Source organism: Misgurnus anguillicaudatus, chromosome 12 (genome assembly GCF_027580225.2).
Source record: "Misgurnus anguillicaudatus chromosome 12, ASM2758022v2, whole genome shotgun sequence".
NCBI lineage: Eukaryota > Metazoa > Chordata > Actinopteri > Cypriniformes > Cobitidae > Misgurnus > Misgurnus anguillicaudatus.
The window spans coordinates 2,029,826-2,049,500 of NC_073348.2; the positions used below are offsets into that span (position 1 = coordinate 2,029,826).

The 19,675-nt window shown below is 37.2% G+C and overlaps 1 protein-coding gene across 5 annotated transcripts in view; it reads left to right on the forward strand.

The window, feature by feature from the left end:
* megf10 (multiple EGF-like-domains 10) overlaps positions 1-19,386 on the forward strand; it is a 68,477-nt gene extending 49,091 nt beyond the window's left edge. For 2 of the 5 annotated variants that reach the window (XM_073873764.1, XM_073873768.1), the window contains 13 exons: positions 15-117; positions 1,706-1,842; positions 1,922-2,066; positions 2,198-2,326; positions 5,804-5,932; positions 6,084-6,212; positions 6,290-6,413; positions 10,057-10,298; positions 10,453-10,574; positions 13,957-14,071; positions 14,308-14,352; positions 14,438-14,647; positions 18,035-19,386. In XM_073873764.1, coding sequence (XP_073729865.1) covers positions 15-117; positions 1,706-1,842; positions 1,922-2,066; positions 2,198-2,326; positions 5,804-5,932; positions 6,084-6,212; positions 6,290-6,413; positions 10,057-10,298; positions 10,453-10,574; positions 13,957-14,071; positions 14,308-14,352; positions 14,438-14,647; positions 18,035-18,192 — 1,788 coding nt within the window. In that variant the 3' untranslated portion in view covers positions 18,193-19,386. The remainder of the gene's footprint in view (positions 1-14; positions 118-1,705; positions 1,843-1,921; positions 2,067-2,197; positions 2,327-5,803; positions 5,933-6,083; positions 6,213-6,289; positions 6,414-10,056; positions 10,299-10,452; positions 10,575-13,956; positions 14,072-14,307; positions 14,353-14,437; positions 14,648-18,034) is intronic. The other 3 variants (XM_073873765.1, XM_073873766.1, XM_073873767.1) reach the window with 3 other exon arrangements.
* Positions 19,387-19,675: the final 289 nt, after the last annotated feature.

Below are 19,675 nucleotides of genomic sequence, written 5' to 3' on the forward strand. Positions count from 1 at the left end.
TGTATGGTGTACAGGACGGCACGTATGGACTGGAGTGTCGCGAGCGCTGTGATTGTATTCATGCAGACGGATGTCACCCAACAACTGGACACTGTCGCTGTCTGACAGGCTGGACAGGTAAAGATAAATCTCAAAAGATTACAATAAATCATCATTTGCCAAAGTATCAGAGCTGTTACTTTCAAAGACTTTATTTCTCATTAATGTACACTCAGCACCCCATCTTGACAGAAAAAAAACAGACATGTAGACATTTTTGCAAATTTATTAAAAAAGAAAACTGGACTCGGGGTTCCTAAGAGCACAGTGACCTCCAAAACCCTTAAATGGAAGAAGTGATGACTAGAACTCTTCCTAAACCTGGCTGTCCAGCCAAACTGAGCAATCGTGAGAGAGGTAAAGAAGAACCTAACGATCACTGTGATTGAGCACCAGAGATGCAGAAGGGAGAAAGTTCCAGAAAGTCAACGATCACTGCGGCCCTCTCCAGATGGAAACCTCTCCTCAGTGCCAGACATATGAAAGTTAGCCAAAAAACACATGAACATGACATTTTTTTAAGCCAACCTTAATTTTTAAGAGTGCTTGTTCCCTCGCCAAAAGACCATTTATTTTTTAAAATAAAATAAATGCTTTAATGTTTTGTCCAAGATAATCTTCACAGATGAACACAACATTTATGAATTTTGAAAACTAAATGCGTTTACTAGAAATAAAAAGCTAACCTTAGGCTACACCAAGCGAACAACACCAGCTGTCTAACATCACTGTTATCACCACCAAGCTGACAGCTCTTTAAACTTCATTGAACTCATTTACAAAAACATGTTTCCTGGTAAGGAACTCTGTGGATGAAGATTTATTGGGAATTCTGCTCATGTTAAGTTGTTTTTAGATCTTCATGCATTATGTTTGTGGTTGTTAGCAAGCGCTCATAAAAAGACACTTTAAAGCTTTATAAAGTCACCAGTGGGATATTACTGTCATAGATTAAAACATGAAAATACATTGTTCAAATGCAGTCACCTGTTAACTAAGCCAAACATACCAAGAAACCAAGATATTTTTCCATACATTCTAGGTCATGGAAATTCAGCTTTTTATTCAGTGAAGGTGACTCTAGCTTAGTGTGGGAGGAACCCTGTATCAGTAATGAACTCTCAAATGAATGTTGAAATTGATTGATTTGTGTTTGTAAGTGAAGGAGAAAAGTTAGTGAGGTGTTCTTCACATTCCTTCAGTGTGAACACAACACGTCCAGCATACTGATGATGCTATCATGAGAGTTTCCTCACAATCATCCCAGCGTTGCCTAGCAACACACACACAGCTCTCAAAAGAGGCTTTTGTCCGGGTTTTGGCACGACCCTCTGCCACAACTCCACTTTACCCACAATGCACCACACAAATGAGACTATAGAGTGACACACAAGAGGAGATATGCTTGATAATCAGCTTGATCAAACACTGGGACATGTCTTAAATGACTTACTGTCCTGTCTCAAACATCAGATGTGTGCTCTCTGATTGGCTGTGATTGTGACGCATCATCTACCAATGTAGTGTTGACTTTATGATCTGTTATTGTATGTGTTCGCATCTGTTGAGCTGCTTTAGATCAGATCTTCATCTGATGTGTGACAGGGTTAAGAGGATCATACAGCAGGACTCTATATGTGATGTTTGTGATGATGTTTGATGACAGGTATCCATTGTGACAGTGTGTGTGCTGAGGGCCGCTGGGGTCCCGGCTGTTCTCTGTCGTGTAACTGTAAGAACGGAGCGTCATGTTCACCTGATGAGGGCACTTGTGAGTGTGCATCTGGATACAGAGGAACCAACTGTCAGCGCAGTGAGTTTACTACCTCTGCTCTGTGTGTGTGTTGTATGTTTGTGTATTTTCTTCTGATGTCTTCTGTATTGTCAGCGCAACTGTTCTCCAGGTTTTTTTGGTCATCAGTGTAGTCAGGTGTGTCCTCAGTGCGTCCACAGCAATGAACCGTGTCATCATGTGAGCGGTCAGTGTGACTGTCTGCCTGGTTTTAAAGGATCTCTCTGCAATGAAGGTAACATTCACTGATTCAGCACAAAACTTTATTTTCTTGCTTTTTATTTATAGATATGTTTCAGTGTTTTCTTCAGTACGTGTAGTGTTTGTAGCTGTGCTCTTTTATCTGATGTGTCTGTCTGATGTCAGTGTGTCCCAGTGGCAGGTTTGGTAAGAAGTGTGCGTGGAGCTGCAAGTGCACTAATAACGGCACGTGTAACCCCATCGACGGCTCGTGTCAGTGTTACCCCGGCTGGATCGGCAGCGACTGCTCACAGCGTGAGTTTCAGTCACATTAAAGGGATAGTTTATCCAAAAATAAAAATTCTGTAAAAATGACTCACCCTCACGTTGATCCAAACCTGTATAAATGTCTTTGTTCTGCAGAATATAAGGGAAGATGTTTTGAAGAATGTTTCTAACCACACACAATTGACTTATATAGTAGGATAAAATAATACAATCAAAGTGAATGGTGCCCAAGGTCTGCTTGTTATTATCATTTTATACCACGGGTCTGTTGAATGCTGTATTCTGATTGGCTGAGAAATGATCTGTGGGTATGCATTAATTTCTGTAAACCGCACACCTAACTTGTCAAATGTCTTAAAAATAGGCACCAGAGCAATATGTGTGGTAACAGTGGTATAAGAGGAATAATTGACTCCGGTCCTTTGAATTATTTGAAAATAATGCACATCCGCGGTGTAACGGCACTCCGCTTCGCATCGTGCCGCATTGCACCTTGGGTGTGCATTATTTTCTTATAATTCAATGGCCCGTTATCAATTATTCCTTACTTTCAAAATATCTTCTTTTGTGTTGAGCAGAATAAAGAAATGTATACAGGTTTGAAACTAATTGAGGGTGAGTAAATGATGACCTCTCTCTCTCTCTCTCTCTCTCTCTCAATTGAGAAACATTGATACTAATGTCATTCAGAATTATGAAGTGTTTGTGATGAGTTTGTTTCTGACGCCCCCTGCTGATCATAATGACAAACAATCAGGATTTTCTCTTATTTAATGTACAATAAAGCCATTTTCATATAGTCAGGGCCAAAGTTTGAAAACACACTTAAAATTTTGAGATATATAATGAGTTTTAAGGGTTGTGATTTGAAATAGGTCAATTTGTACTTTGAACTCAGATTGCTGTCAGAAAAAAAATACTGAGACATTTCTTAAATTCATCTTCATAATTCACTTAAATGATGTTATACTGATGAAAATCCTGTTTGTAAATGTAAAATAATGTAAAATTACATTTAAAGGGATAGTTTCTTTTTTCTGATGAACACAAAAGAAGATATTTACATAAATGATAATAAGCACACAGTTAATTGTAACTATTGACTTCCATAGTAGGAAAAACAAATACAATTTTAATCAATGGTTACCTTAAACTGTGCTTAGCATAATTTATTAAAATTTATATCACGGGGCTGTTGAATGCTTTATTGTGATTGGTTGGGAAATGTTCCACAGGTATGCATTATTTTTCAATGACTGTACACCTTACCTGTCAAATGTCTTAAAAATAGGCACCAGGAGCAGGTTGCACCAGCTGTGCGTAAGTTACAATGTAGCCTAGTTAACGACGCAAATGGGCACTAAGTTACAACATACGCATTACTAAATGTTTTTGCGTTTCACCATTAAACTTAGTTTAAACGTAACAATATGTTGTAACTAATATGTACGGAAGCCTCTGTCCATGAATAACGTTTGGAATAAGATTAGGGTGGCCATTCGTGCCAGTTCCACCGGACATGTCCCGAACATGTTTTCGGGTTTGTTCTCCGGAAGTCGCGTTTGTCGACCGCTTACGTCATCAAGGTTTAATATTTCGGTTTAATTTCAGAAAATCAACGTTACATTTCAAGGTAAGAATGAAACTACAATGATTGTATGTCTTAAAAGAAATAAATCTTAATTTTCTAATGTATTTTAACTGAAACTTGAGAACCTCGATGACGTATGCGGCTGCGCAACGCGACTTCCAAAGAACGAACCCGAAAACATGTTCAGGACGTGTCTGGCGGAACTGACACGAATGGCCACCCTAAATAAGATGTCAGCTAGATTAGATCACATCGAGGAGCTCGTAATTGATTATGAAGAGCCGCAAGTTCGTCAACGAGTTTTCAAGAACTGTTTTGTTTTCTGTGTATCCATCAATTAAAAAAAGATTGTAATTTTCTTCCTGTTTCTTTTCTCCTCCATGTGCGGAATAGATATTTTCAGTTAAAAGTGTAATATTTTGAGTTCGATAACGTTTGCTTAAACGTCTTTTTTAACTTTCAGTTTAGGCGAGTCAAGAATGTGTTTGAAATTATGTGCTTTTCAGACTATTTCCTGTTTACCTATTAGAAGGCTTGTGATTGGGTTAAGAAAAATAGACGTCATACTATGTGACAACGCATTACTTTACGGAGAGCTTACAACCTACTAGCTACGTTCTGCCTTAAGAACAAATGGTGCAACTGAATAAAGTAAAGAGTTATAAACTAGCTAGTAGTTTGGACTTTACGTCCCAGTTTAAGTAAGAACTTATGAACGACAGGTGCAACCCTACCCAGAGCAATATTTGTGGTATAAGCAGAATAATTGACTCCGGTCAAATTGAGATGTTTTCCCGTGTCCGCGCGGTTCGTGACTTGTGCCAAGGCTAGCATAGTTAATCATAGCTTACATCAACTGGATTTCTCCAAATAGCATGACAAACTTTACCTGTTGAGTAGAAACTTTGCGACTGAGGCATCAGAAAGCCCAATCTGTGCTTTTAGTGCACGCCAGCGTGTGAAATATTCTCTCAAAAAAAGTCTGGTCTTGTTTCTTCAGAGGGCTTTCTCTTCTTTTCATACAATTTGTAGAAACTTTTTCTCCGGCCATTTTGAACAAAAATTCGGTGAGAATGGAAACCGTAGCTCACCACACATATGCCACATGCGCAGAAAGGGACGAGGACGTACGACGGCCTATGCAACATATTACCAGAATGATTGACAACTAGGAGGACCAACAGATGATTTTGATGATCCACCCGGAAAAAGAAAATCCTCCGCTGTATCTTTAAGATGTATTTTCTTGATAAGCAAAATGACCTAGCAAAATAAGTCTAGTTTATAGACAAAAAATAAAACAAGCAAACAAATCTGCAAATGGAATAAGAAAATTTTTCTTGAAATAAGTGTTTATGAAAAAGTAAGAAAATTTTTCTTATTCCATTTGCAGATTTGTTTGCTTGTTTTAAGCACTAATTTGCTTAAAGTTTATATTTTTTTGTCTAAAAACTAGACTTATTCTCTTTGGTCATTTTGCTCATCAAGAAAATCATCTTACATTTACATCTTAATTTAAGAATTTTTAGATATTTTTACTGAAAACAAGAGAAAAATACTAAGTAAGAAAGTCATTTTTTGCAGTGTATAATTCAATGGCCCGTCATCAATTATTCCTTACATCTTCTTCATCATTTATCAAAATACTTTGATAATATTTGTTTTCTTATTTTAAAGGTTAATGGTTACAATCAGCTGTGTGCTTACAATCATTTCTCAAAATATCTTCTTTTGTGTTCATCAGAAAATAGAAATTCATACAGATTTAAAACAACATGAGGATGAGAAAATGGTAAACTATCCTGTTCTTGATTGTGTATGATGTGTTTTTCCAGTTGAACAGTACGTGTTTATATATGCATATGTGTTTATGTGTAGTATGTGTTTATATATGCATATGTGTTTATGTGTAGCGTGTCCACCCGGTCAGTGGGGTCCTAACTGCATCCACACGTGTAACTGTCATAACGGGGCCTTCTGTAGTGCTTATGACGGCGAGTGTAAGTGTACGGCCGGCTGGACGGGTCTCTACTGCACACAACGTAAGTATACAGCTTAAAAAAAACCTGTTTGTAAAAGTTATGTTTGCATTTCCAAAACTAATCACTCAGTTTCTCTTTAAATGTGAACAGTTTTGTTTATTATGTTAGTATATTGTATTGTTGTAAGAGATGTTATGTGTGATGACTGCAGGTTGTCCATTGGGTTTCTATGGGAAAGACTGTGCACAGGCGTGTCAGTGTGAGAACGGCGCTGACTGTGATCATATCTCGGGTCGGTGTACGTGTCGCACCGGCTTTATGGGACGTCACTGTGAAAAGAGTGAGTGTTTTTCAACAGGACTGTGTGTGTTAAAGCTTGAATATCTTCATCACACTCTTCCTCCACACACTTTTCAGAATGTCCTGCTGGTACGTATGGATACGGCTGTCGACAGGTGTGTGATTGTCTCCATAACTCCACGTGTGATCACATGACCGGCACCTGCTACTGTAACCCCGGCTGGAAAGGCCCACGCTGTGATCAGGGTAATGTATTTTTGTGTGAACAGTAACATTAAAGGGCCCCTATTACGTTTTTTTACTTGTTCAACTATATTTAGTGTGTAATGTTTAGCGTGTAATCTCCATCATTACAAAACTCAAAATTGACCCGAAAATGAGATATTCTGTCTGTTTAACAAAAAAACACTTTATAAGAACTACTTTGAATGACTTGATGGGACTACAGTCCACTTCTTTTGTAAATTATGCCTTTACCATTTTATCCATGAAATAATTCCCACCCATGGCATACAGACAAGTGGGTGATAACTGGTTAAGATGGTTTACCAGTGGGTTGTCTAAGAGATTCTGTTTATTCTACTGTGATTCTAATCCTAGCTAACAATCTTTTCAGAAGCGCCCCCTTAACATTATGCTATACTATACCTCAGCATCACACATTGTATTTAGATAACATCTTATTTTTATTCAATATATAAATATTTAATGACTTCAACACAGTGTAGAGGACTTAAAACTTATCATAATTCCTCTCGCTTCAGACTTACAGCCTTTAAAGGACAAGTTTGGTATTTTGCACTTAAAGCCCTGTTTTCAGATTGTTTATGATGAAATAGAACGATTTTGACTGAAATTTCGACATATATGCAGCTGCCCCGAGAATTTTCGGGTGTTTGTTGTATCACCCCACCACCTCTATAATGGCTGTATAGGTGCACTGGAACAATCCTTCCTAAAATGCATTAAACTTTCGTTTACAAAGACGTGAAACTCAGCGAGTGGTCAGGGGTGTTCACTGGTATGCTCACACAAAAATCGCTGCAAAGATCCTTTCCAACAGGTGTTTTAGCATTCGTTGTAAACTTTTGGACCTATTTTTCCAAATGCCTCACACCCGTATATTCTTCCATTAAGAGCTTAAAGCAACAATATGTAGTTTTTTTACCTTTAAATAATGTCTCTAAAATTATTTCAGTGATAGAACAACTTTTAACTGGACAAATTGTACTGTTGCTGCAACCTGAGCAGCCTCCTAGCTGCTACAAGCACACTCTGAAAGTGTTGGTGGAGGGTAGAGCACACAGCCCTGCCGCTCCCCCTGCCTGCAGAAGAGTGTCTGATACCAGGCACTGTTGCGCTTTTCAACCACACGGGGGAGCTGTAAGTCATTTTTACATAGAAACAACATAGTGTTGCTTTAAATAATAGACACTCCAGCCCAGTTGGTGGCGATAATCCACCTTTGCCAATTGCAAGAATACAAACAACGTTCCCGGCACGGAGTAATACCATACATCACAGCACATCTAATACAAGTCAATGGAGTTGGACAAAAACTACGATAAAACCTGTTGGAAAGCATCTTTTGCATTTTTGATTTTTGTGTGAGCATATCAGTAAACACCCCTGACCACTCGCTGAGTTTCACGTCTTTGTAAACGAAAGTTTAATGCATTTTAGGAACGATTGTTTCAGTGCACCTATACAGCCATTATAGAGGTGGGAGCTGATAGAACAAACACTCAAAAATTCTCGGGGCAGCCGCTTATGTCGAAATTTCAGTCAAAAGCGTTCTATTCCATCATAAACAATCTGAAAACAGAGCTTTAAGTGTAAAATACCGAACTTGTCTTTAAATTAATTCCTGTTAGCATTGCATTGTGTGTGAATCTTTCAAACATGGTAAGGAGCGTCACATTTCCGGCTGACGTCAGAGGTATTCAGGCTAATCACAACGTACACATTAGCTGGTCAATCAGGGACACAGTGCTTTTCAAATCTATTAGGTTTTTACAAACTCAATGCATATCAGGAAGACAGGGATATCTGGAGCTACAAAAATTTATGGTATGTGGAAAATAAGCGATTAGCAGATAGCAGCATGACCTAACTTCCAATGGACCAATTCAAGTCTCAAGTGACCAATTCAAGTCTCACCTGTGACCCTACCCATTTTTCTCATTAAGCAGCCATTTCACTTGAATATACATCACCACGGAAAAATTAAGAAAAACACTACTTCCATTTCATTGTGACTTTAACATCATATTTTTTTGTACAGATGTCACAGAAATCTGAAATATATATTCATTCTCACATATTTATGCTACTAAATGAAGAAAGAAAAAACTAAATTGCTAAGATAATGTTTGTCTCTGAGCTGAAATGGAGTTAATTTTTAAATGATACGAGTTTGCTGTTTTTTTGCTGAGCACAGGAGAAAGTGTGCACTGATGAAGAGTACCCTAAACGTATAGACGGTTTCATCAGACGCACATGCGCTGACGCGATACACGTCTGGATCCGAACTTTAGTACCGGTTTCGGTTTTTTTAATGGTCTGACTAGTTGCTAAACTGATCTCTTGAACAAATGCCTCATCGAAAATAACAAATGTTTTGGTTTCCTATCTAATCTATGTGTTGTTGTTTTTTGCTTGTTATATAAATAAACTACGTTTAAGAACTTGCCGCTTATGTTGTTACTGCTGAAACCGTCTATAATTGGCTACATTATGTTTTTACTTCATTTCCTCAAAAAATCATAACATTCAAATGCATAAGAGTGAAAAGGTGAATTTTATTTGTTATATTTTGCAAACATTGTCACAATAAGCCTAAAATGAACCATTAAAGAACGTTCTGTAGAAGTTTTTTTTAACCACCTTGTTCTGGGAAAATTACTTAATGGTTTCAAAGATAAATCCTAAACAAGACGTTCCCAGAACTTTATTATTTGGTTCTCAAAAAACCCATAAAGGAACCAAAGACTAAAGTTAGGGGAACATTCTGTGTTAGCTGGAAACCCTCTTTGTTTTGCCTTCCTAAGAAAAAATAAATGTTGATGTAGTGTTGCTCTCACTCCCCTTCTTTTCACTCTCACTTCTCTTAAAGGCTCATTATAGTTGTGCGTACTAGTCCTACAGCATAGCCTCAACGCCGTAGTCTACGCGTCAGTTTTCATTCATACACCTGTGTCGTTGTCCATGTTGATATGCAATTACACATGCAGACTGCTGGTCAAGGTAGGCACAGCCTAACCTACGACGTAGCTACTGCGTAGATCTTACACACGACTATAACTTGCACTTAACTCTCACTTCTCTAACTCTCACTAGTCATTGTATTTGAAAACAAAGATGAATCTCTCTGTGTTAACGCATAACTTGACTTTAGGGGTTTCACAAATTCACCTTCCCATTCAGTCTTAATAATTAATTGTAAACAAAAGTAGCTTTGAACATTCAGAGAGAGTGAAGCTGAGGCCGGGGCTCCAGCCCAAAGTTAAACCCCCTGTAACACAACTACACAGATGAAAAAAAGCATGGTTGATTTTATTTATTTTTTTAAGAAGAGGAAGTACCGATGTGCTTTCTAACAATCAAAATAATCTTATGGAGAAAAGTTATGCGCAGTTATCAGGAGAATAGCGGTTTGATCGTCAGTCAATCCAAAGTGCCTCAAGTTTAAATTTTCTTTATATTTTTTAAGTATTGGTTTTCAGAACTGTCAGATCCGATTGTGCAGCAAACAACAGGCAGTTGTGGTCTAAAGGTTAGAGAGTCGGACGTGACCCAAGAGTTGTAATTGAATTGTAATCTGGGATGTTTCTCATATGTTGTTGTTTGCTAAGTCATTACTGAACATCTGCTTTGTCTTTCTCTCAGGTTGGTGTAATCATCGTGGGAAACCCGAACAGTCTGACGAGTACGGCGTTACCCGTGGGCTCATATCAGATCGGGGCCATTGCAGGAATCGTGGTGCTGGTGCTTCTGGTGCTCACCCTCCTCACGCTCTTCATCATTTACCGCAGAAAACAGAAGGGCAAAGATTCCTCAGTGCCTGCGGTCACATACACGCCAACCATGAGACCAAACACAGATTACACCATCGCAGGTACAAGACGTATGTAAAGATCCACAACATGTCAACATTTCTCTTACATGCTCTTACTAAAGTGTTGTGTGCGTCTTTCTGTTAAGCTTGGCACTAGAGACACTGTTTTGATGTAACTTTGGACTTAAACAGTAATTGCGCGTGATCTGTTTGCTTTTTTTAGAGCCCACAGTTCCTCAGACGACTGACGTCTCTCCCAACAGCAATCATTTCTCCAATCCCAGCTATCACACGTTGACCCAATGCAGCAGTCCACCTCATGTTAATAATCTGCCCTATGGAAAGGTCAGAACATTGCATCATCACCTGTGATACTGTATATACACCTCATAGTAGTATACCTCACCCCACAATAGTGCTCTGCATTAATCAAATTCATTATTTTGCACACTCAAAATTTCTTGATGTAAACAAAAACTGTATAAACCACAACGACTTAACTAAATTTAAATCTATCACAACAGACTATATTTTTTTGAAAAGGTCTAAGAATTTAGTTTTTTAAATATTTTAGCAGCAGTAATAATAATGCAGTGACAGTAATTTATCAATTTGTGACAAAAGTATGCAGCCAACCGTTGACACCTAGTGAGCGTTGTTGGTAAAACCACTAAAAGTGTAACACAACCCTAATTTTTTGTGAGAATTTTATGTATAAAATATATACATTATTTTTATTTATTACAATAAATGTAAACTGTTATAATAATTTTTTATTGAATATTTTCACCTCCAGACACCAAATCAGCCTTGTTTTTGCTTATTCATCCCATTTTAGCAGTTTATTTACACAAAGCCCCAAATGTTTAAAGTCAGAGTTTATTTATAAAGCACTTTAAAAAAAACACACCATGTGTTTTATCAAAGTGCTTTACATATCAACTAAATACAAAAATCATAAATTACAGTAACCAACAACCAGGGGCGGAGTGGGGCCAAAAAATCTACTGGGAAATTTCGTATACCACCGGCCCTCCGTGTTAAAAAAAAAGGTCTTGTATTTGTAGTAAAACTACGGTAATACAAATCGTAATCAATCTGCAAAAAAACATTTTCATAATAATAATAAAATCATTAAATCATGGCTAATTTTCCTAAATGAGTAACTACATAATGATACCTGTTTGAAAGACGGAGATGTGCACCTGTCAATCAGCTATTACATAACAGAGCGAGACCAGAGATGAACGTGCTCATAAATGGGAGTAATATGGAATACTTTCTTTACATCTTTGAAAAACTGTAAGAATTTTTCCTTTAAATATTATTTTTGTCATATAAAGTTTTGAGAGATAATAATGTTTTTTTCCACTGCTATTGCTCATTTATTTAAACGTGTTTGGCGCATTTACCTCAGAGTTTATTTCAGTTATTTTGCTGTTTTTCCGGTAATAATAATACAATTTACATGCCAATCCTACTTCCTTGTCTTTTTATTCATTTCATTATGCTGTTATATTATTATATTTATTGCCATATAAGACGTTCATTGCCGTTATATACGCTCGACTGTTCAAATCATATGCGGAATAATGTGTGCATCTTTGAATAACTGTAAGAATACAGTTAATCCTTTTGAGAAATAATAATGTTGTGAGGATATATATTGCCATATTGCAGTTGAATACTGTCGTTTATAATATGAAAATCACATAGTAGGAAATATATAATGTGATACTGCAAAGTTACCCTTCTTATTTTTATTTATGATATATAGCCATATGGAGACAAACATTTGCAAATGTGCTAATTTGATCCATTCATGTACTGACCACCAAGCTAGAGATTTTAAACATCCTTAATCAACACTTACTATCAAATAGTCTATCTGCTTGATGTATCAATCTGACCGCATATGTACTCCAATAAACAGGCATTCGGCGGCGCAGCTTTTTACATCAAAGGCCGACAGGCTATGCCATTTGGGGAGAGTCGTTCAATGATCTCACTATATTTTTAAAAATCCTAAACATGGTTGGACCTGTCGAACAGGTTGAGCACTTTTATGTTGAGCAAAGAGGCTGCACAGTTTGACCAGCGGGAAGCGGCCGCACATCAAGCCGCCAGATGGGTTTGCTATAACTCGCAATGTATAACTATTATCAGACCGACCCTTGCAGCCTCAAAACACTACCGGCCCACCGGGAAATGTCCCGACTCTCCGATGGCCACTCCGCCACTGCCAACAACTCATAGACGGCTCTAAAACACAAAACACACTTAAAGAAAGCAGCTCTCACATAGTGTTAAAAGCTATACTATAAAAAAAATGTAAGATCACATTTAAACATTTTACGATCACATTTAAGAGCACCAATAGTTTGCGCCTGTCTAATGTACAGGGACAGGCTATTCCAGAGCTTTGGGGCTGCCACCGCAAAGGCTCGGTCACCCCTACTCTACAACTTTGTCCATAGAATAACAAGACATAAGTGATCAGCAGATCTAAGAGTTCTACGAGAAGCATACAGTTTGGTGAATTCAGCAAGATAGCTTGGCACTAGACCACTTAGAGATTTAAAAACAAGTATTACATTTTTTAATTGGATCCTATAATGGACCGGTAGCCAATGAAGGGAAGCAAAAGGACTTCACAAATAATTTTAAATCACAAAGGTCTAAGTCTATTGGCTCACTGTCGGCACTCCCTAGCGGGAACAGCATTACTTCTGTTTCCTCTTCAATAAAATGAAGGAAGTTCATTGCCATCCAGGTCTTAATTTCCTCTAGACATTGGAATAAAGGTACTAAAGAACTTGAATTCTTTCAAAGGCAGATAGATATGCATGTCATCTGCATCACAATGAAATGAAATACCATATTTTCTGAGAATATGTCCCAAAGGGAGCATATAGACCCTTTTACTGTTTGTACACAATGATGACGTGACAGCGTATGCGCGCACATTTAGGCAAACGGAAGTATGGCAAGAATCAGCAGTGAAGCAACGCCAGATCCATGTACTATAGTGGAGTGGATAAAAGACGTTAGCAGATGGCCAAAAATAAAGTTGGCAGAAGATACATATATACGTATATTAGCAACCAAAGCAACAACCAGACATTGATGCTGGAAAACCGTTTGAATAAACTTTCTGAGTTGCTAACACATTAGAACCAATGGGGAATAACACCACTTCTGTTGCCTAAATGCACGCGCAGGCTATTTGATCACGTGAGCTGTAAAAGGGTCTATAGAGAGAGAATAGAATGGGCCCCAAAATGGAGCCCTGGGGGACCCCAAATTTAAAAGAAGCTCTTGAGGAGACAAAGTCTCCAAAACAAACTGAAAATGTTCCAACAGTCAAGTAAGATCTAAATCATCCAAGTGCATTACCCTTAATACCAACAGAATGTTCATATTATGATCTACCGTGCCAAAAACAGCCGAAAGGTCTAGTAAAATTAAAATTGTACAGTCCCCCGAATCAGCAGCAAGTATTAATTCAACGATTAAAACACATTAGTGTAAAAAAGTAACCACAGGTGGTATCTGCACACTAACAGATGTATTTTATCACAATAGCTCAGATCAAACCACATATTAGGAACGCTGTGTGAGCATAAAAAATGTGTTGGGTATGAGATTAGCAGAACGGTTTTTAAATGCTCTCTCTCTCTCTGTGTGTCTCTCTCACACACACTTTTTATATGATCTCCTTTAATAGCAGAATACCAACCAGCTGTTTGTGAACATGAAGAATCCTGAGCAGAGGAAACTTCCGGATCACACGGGAACTCTGCCAGCCGACTGGAAACAGGGTGGATCCTTCAATGAGCTTGGTGAATACACAGCACACATTATTCACATGTTCAGCATCCCTGTGTCTGTTTCATGTATTGATATAAGACCGCAAAAGTACATTGAAAACATACAAGCATTGTACAACAGTAGATGTGAGTGTTTTGTTATTTCACTCATCTCCTGACATTCACACACAAACAGAGAGACGCAGGATCTTTCATTGGCAGCTGTGATCATGTAAACACTGATGACACATCTTTGTTTCTCACGTTAGGAGCTTATGGTGTTGACAGACGTTACATGGGGAAATCACTGCGAGGTATGAGATCATTTTGCGAGGCTAGAATTTGTTATACTGTGCTGGGATTTAAATTGATGGCATAAAACCTGTGTTGTGTTTGTAGATCTGGTGAAGGATGCACCCTATCACAGCAGTTCCTGCTCTCTCAGCAGTTCAGAGAATCCATACGCGACCATCAAAGATCCTCCTGCGCTGCTGATGACCAAGAGCGCCGAGTGTGGATATATGGAGATGAAGTCTCCGGCTCATAGAGACTCACCGTACACAGAGATACACGCCTCCGGTCCTGCCTACAAAAACGTCTATGAAGTTGGTAAGAGTCGGATAGATTCAGAGTGTCTTCATCTCTACTATTTATCACTCACTCATATCTTTCTCTTTAAACAAACATTTGCATCTCTGCATACTCTACAATGGGAGTGATCAAAGGAGAAAAAAAATTGTCTGGTTATTCCTGTATGACAAGCCATTTTGACTTTTATTCGTTGAGTTCTTGATATCAACAATTCAATTTTCACTAGGTAAAAATTGAATTCTTGATATCAGAAATAACATTTCTACTAGTAACAATGATAATTCTTGATATCTGTAATTGTATTTTCACTAGTTAAATGTCACCATTGGCTGCCATTCAGATTCAATTGTTGATATCAAGAATTACATTTCCACTAGTAACAATGTTATTTTTTGATATCAACAATTCAATTGTTACTAGTTAAAATGTTAATTCATGATATCAATAATTTGTTTGTCACTAGTGACAATGTTAATTTCTGTTATCTGAAATTGTATTTCTAATATCAATAAAATGCTTTCTTACTAGTAACAATCCCATTCATGATATCAGAAATTAAAATTGTCACTAGTGACAATCCAATTATTGATATCAAGAATAAAGGGTTTTTATTCATAATTATACAACAGTTCTTTCTGGTTCTCGAATCTGATTGGCTAAGAGCTATGCGATATTGTACTGAAACGGCACAGTAACCGCTTCACCTTTCGTATCATTCCGCCACCTAGTGAATGGAGGTCCTAAACAGGCTCATCTCTGAATGGAAAAACTGCAGGCACACACGGACAAACACAGACACGCTGTTTTTAAACACTCTCCGTGTGTCTCATTTCACTAGCTCGTAAATCAGTCTGTGAATCCCAATTGGAAGCGACTATTCCATCAAAGATCAGCGCTCTTGGATGTTACGTTAAACTTAATGGGAGTAATGTCTTGTCACATCGTGTGGACGATTAACACTTGGAAAGAAGAATGTAAACAATATTTTTTCTGGAGCTATTATCTCTTATCAGAACGCGAAAACACCGTGGAACTGCAGGTAAGCACCGCAGCTTTTAAATGTGGACATTGATCATTTATTTTAATGTGACGTGACTATTAAAACATGTTATGAGATATCGCCACTGATATATTTATAAGCAGCATGCAAAAACATATCTCTGACACTTATAAAAAAACTGTTTTATATAGTAATGTCAAGAACAAAGCCTAATAATAAGAGTAAATGGTAAACCAATAGTAACATTATATAAGTATAGTTTTATTAACTTTTACCTCGCGCCAAAACAATAACAACACAAAAGACACTAAATATGAATAAGAAAACAAGTAATATTTTCATCATGACACCAAATACTGCTGATTTGATCTAATTTTTGACCATCAGGCCAACATGAGAGCCGGGGAATCCCTGTCAGAGATTTAGCCCAGAGAGGGCGGTGGTCAGCGGGGCGAGTGAACACTGATGTCCAGTCATGCTTTGGTTCTCATACGTACCAAATCTCACTAAGCAAACGTTCAAACAGGCGCTATCTTTACTAATCGACTGCAGATTTAAATATAATACAGATACATTCTCGACTGAACTAATCTTAAAACTACACTTTGTGACCAAGAAACTCTAATATAAAGAAACGGCTTTTCCGTCCATTGAGTTAATATGAGCTTCAAAGCAGCCGAAAGTTTTACCTGTCATTCTGGCCGCCCTCAAATCCGTGGCGGAAGAAGTAGTTCTCAAACAAAGAGGCTTTTAAAATAACTTCGTTGTTGTTTTCTAGTTTTCTTTTTTCAAACGTGTGCCGTCGAACTGTTGTATAAAAACAATATCGCTCTCGGAGTCGTGTGATATAGCTCTATATCATCACGGCTGTGATTGCCTCCGGCACTAGGCCATGATGATATAGAGCTATATCACACTCCTACTCAAGCGATATTGATTAAATGTCATTCTTGATATCAAAAATTTAATTTGAATGATGACCTATGGTGACATTTAGCTAGTAAAAATACAATTGTTGATATCAAGAATTACAGTTTTTCCTAGTGAAAATTCAAATATTGATATCAAAAATAGCAATTGTTACTAGTAGAAATGTAATTTCTGATATGAAGAATGAACATTTTTAGTAGTGAAAATTGAATTGTTGAAATCAAGAACTCAACGAATAAAAGTCAAAACGGCTTGCCAAATTCCTGAACATTCTTGGTAAGTGGTAAACTTCTTTCTCTAATGCCCTTATAACTGGCTTTGTGTTTGTTTTGTTAAGTAAAGCTAAATGTGAATGATGGACTCTAAGTAAGAACAATTATTACCTCATTTATGTCTTTATTTTGATGTTACCATAGTAAGGCATTTATGAAGTTTTACTCATCTAAAATCAAACATCACGATTGTGATACTAAAAAATATGATTCAGATCCCGTCATACGATGAGGTGATGTGATGCGTTCATGTCTTTACACCCATCCAACATGACAGACTTCCAGACAGGGGCGTCATGCACCAATTTTTTAAGGGGGCACAGTGTGCACAGCTCACAGAAATTTGTGCATACACAGACATCAAACAAAATATTATAGACAGAGCTTTCAGTCTTTTCCATGGCACTTACATTTCTAACAATGCCTTCATGCAAAAACCTCCAAAAAAAAAGTGTTGACTAACTTTCATATTAAATAATATTCAATCTGAATAATTACATATTGGAATCATATTTACATCTGAAAAGGCATGGTTTATTTATTTAAGTTTTAATAAATTACTTGTTTAATTTGAAAACAACTGCATTATTCTATAAAATTAATGTAATTTTAAATCCATAAAGAATATAAACAATGAAAATGACATAAGTTATAGCCACGTGATTAAGTTTAATGTTCATTATGATTAAAATTTTTTTTTTAGATAAAATTATTAGACGAACGGATTATTGCATTAAATTTTACCTCATATGTGAGCATTTGTGATTCTGCGCCCCCGTGAACTCTGGCGAACTTTGGCATTGAGATGAATCTAGAAATGGGATTTGAAAATGTAGTGAGCGTTTCTTACATGTTTTAATTCCTTAGATAACCAAATGCAGCAGCAACAGCAAAGAGCTTGTGAGCGCACTCAGTATGTAACATGATCAAAACACTATTAAAATGGCAAAAACTCTGAAAAGTGACAAGGATGCAGCACAGAATTGATAATATTGTGCATATTAAACAGATTAAAAGACAAATAACAGATTAATGGACGCTTCTTTGATTTTGAGGTTGCATGCAAAACACAGTGCCCCCTCAGTTTGAATGGGCATGACACCTCTGCCTCCAGACATTTGAATCGTGGTGCACCTTTAGTAGGACTCGTGACTTTTCCACTGCTTCATATTTTTAACACTTAACATATTCTTTGCTTTCCAGAGCCGACCATCAGTAACATCTCGAACAACAACTACAACGGACCGTTTTGTCAAGATCCCTATGACCTACCAAAGAACAGCCGTATCCCGTGTCATTATGATCTACTGCCCACCAGAGACAGCAGCCCTTCACCTGCAGAGAATGTGGACAACAAATAAACAAACTTCAGCATTAAATCAGCACTAGATTAACATTTGTCATTAATTCTCATAAACATTATTATTACCGTCTATAAAGGTCGAATAGTTGTGTCGGAGCCGGTGGCTCGAGGTCCTTTGCCGATCCCATACCCCTCTCTCCACCCTGTACTGTACTTTCCTGTCCTCTCATATACACTGTCTGTTAAATAAAGACAAAATGCCCCCCTCCCAAAAAAACCCCAATGACGTATTCTGACCCAGAGAAATGAAGAGGTGGAGGCGTAAACCACTGCATTAACTTCCAACACAAGCAAATCATTCCATTCATTTCATTCTGTACAGGACCTACGTATGTTTTATAATCATAATATCTGCGTTCTTCATTGAGATCAGACAGAGAGGATTTCATCTTTCTGTTGCTGAAAATCATTTGCTTTTTGTCCGAAAGCATTTCAGGTTTACCAAAGGTGGATTTGCCGTTTCAAAGCACTATTATTATTGTATTTATACTGACAGACGTCCATTAGTTTACACTAAATTCAAATCTTTTCTTTTTTGAGACTGATCACTGAAATTTGTCAAAAACTTTATAGTTTGAAGTGAGCTGAAGCTGGACTTTTGCAAAGCTAGATCTCTAATGTGATGTGGAGTCAGTTTCATACGACAAGCGCTCTTACGATAAACATTCACGTGTTTTGAGCCTGATATGAACTTAAATTGTATAAAATTGTACATACTGCCAGTTCTTACATAAATGTGCTATTTTGATCCTGTAAACTATAACACATTCCTAAAGTCAACTGTAATTTGTCAAATATTTTACATTAGTAAAGATTACGGTTCTTTACTTACTGAAACCCAACAGTGTGTTATATTTGTATTTTTATAAGTTTTACTAGAATTGACACACAAAGAAATGATTAATAATACTGATTCCAGAAAGCGACTGAAGCCCATGTGTTGTGTGTATGCGTGTGTATGTATCTTACAATCAATATCATTCTTTTGTTTTTGATTTTATAATAAATAAATGAAGTTGCACAACTGCCGTTACTTACTTTCCCAAAGAGCACAGGAACCAGACTTTCTGTACCCTGCAAACACTTTGTGAATGTTGTATATTACTTCTATATTTTTAACTTAAATGCATTATACTGTATATGCAATTCATTCTTACAATAAAATGACAACATTTTTCGAGTTGGCAATAGGTATGGATGTTTTTCTTAACTAAATTGAAAGAATAAATTCTTACAATGACTGCTCAAATTCAAATAATCCAACAAATACCCAAATGCAAGTCAATCAAGGCCTGTGGGTGGGGCTTATATGCAGTACAACTGATGAGGTCAGCCTGACATGATCCCTATGCAGTGTTCACGAGATATCGGTTCATTTCACTGCCAATAATCATCTGGAAAGACAACAATTGGGTCGTAGATTATAATAAAAATGAATAATTTAAAACACATGAATAAAACTAACAGGAAACACACATGCA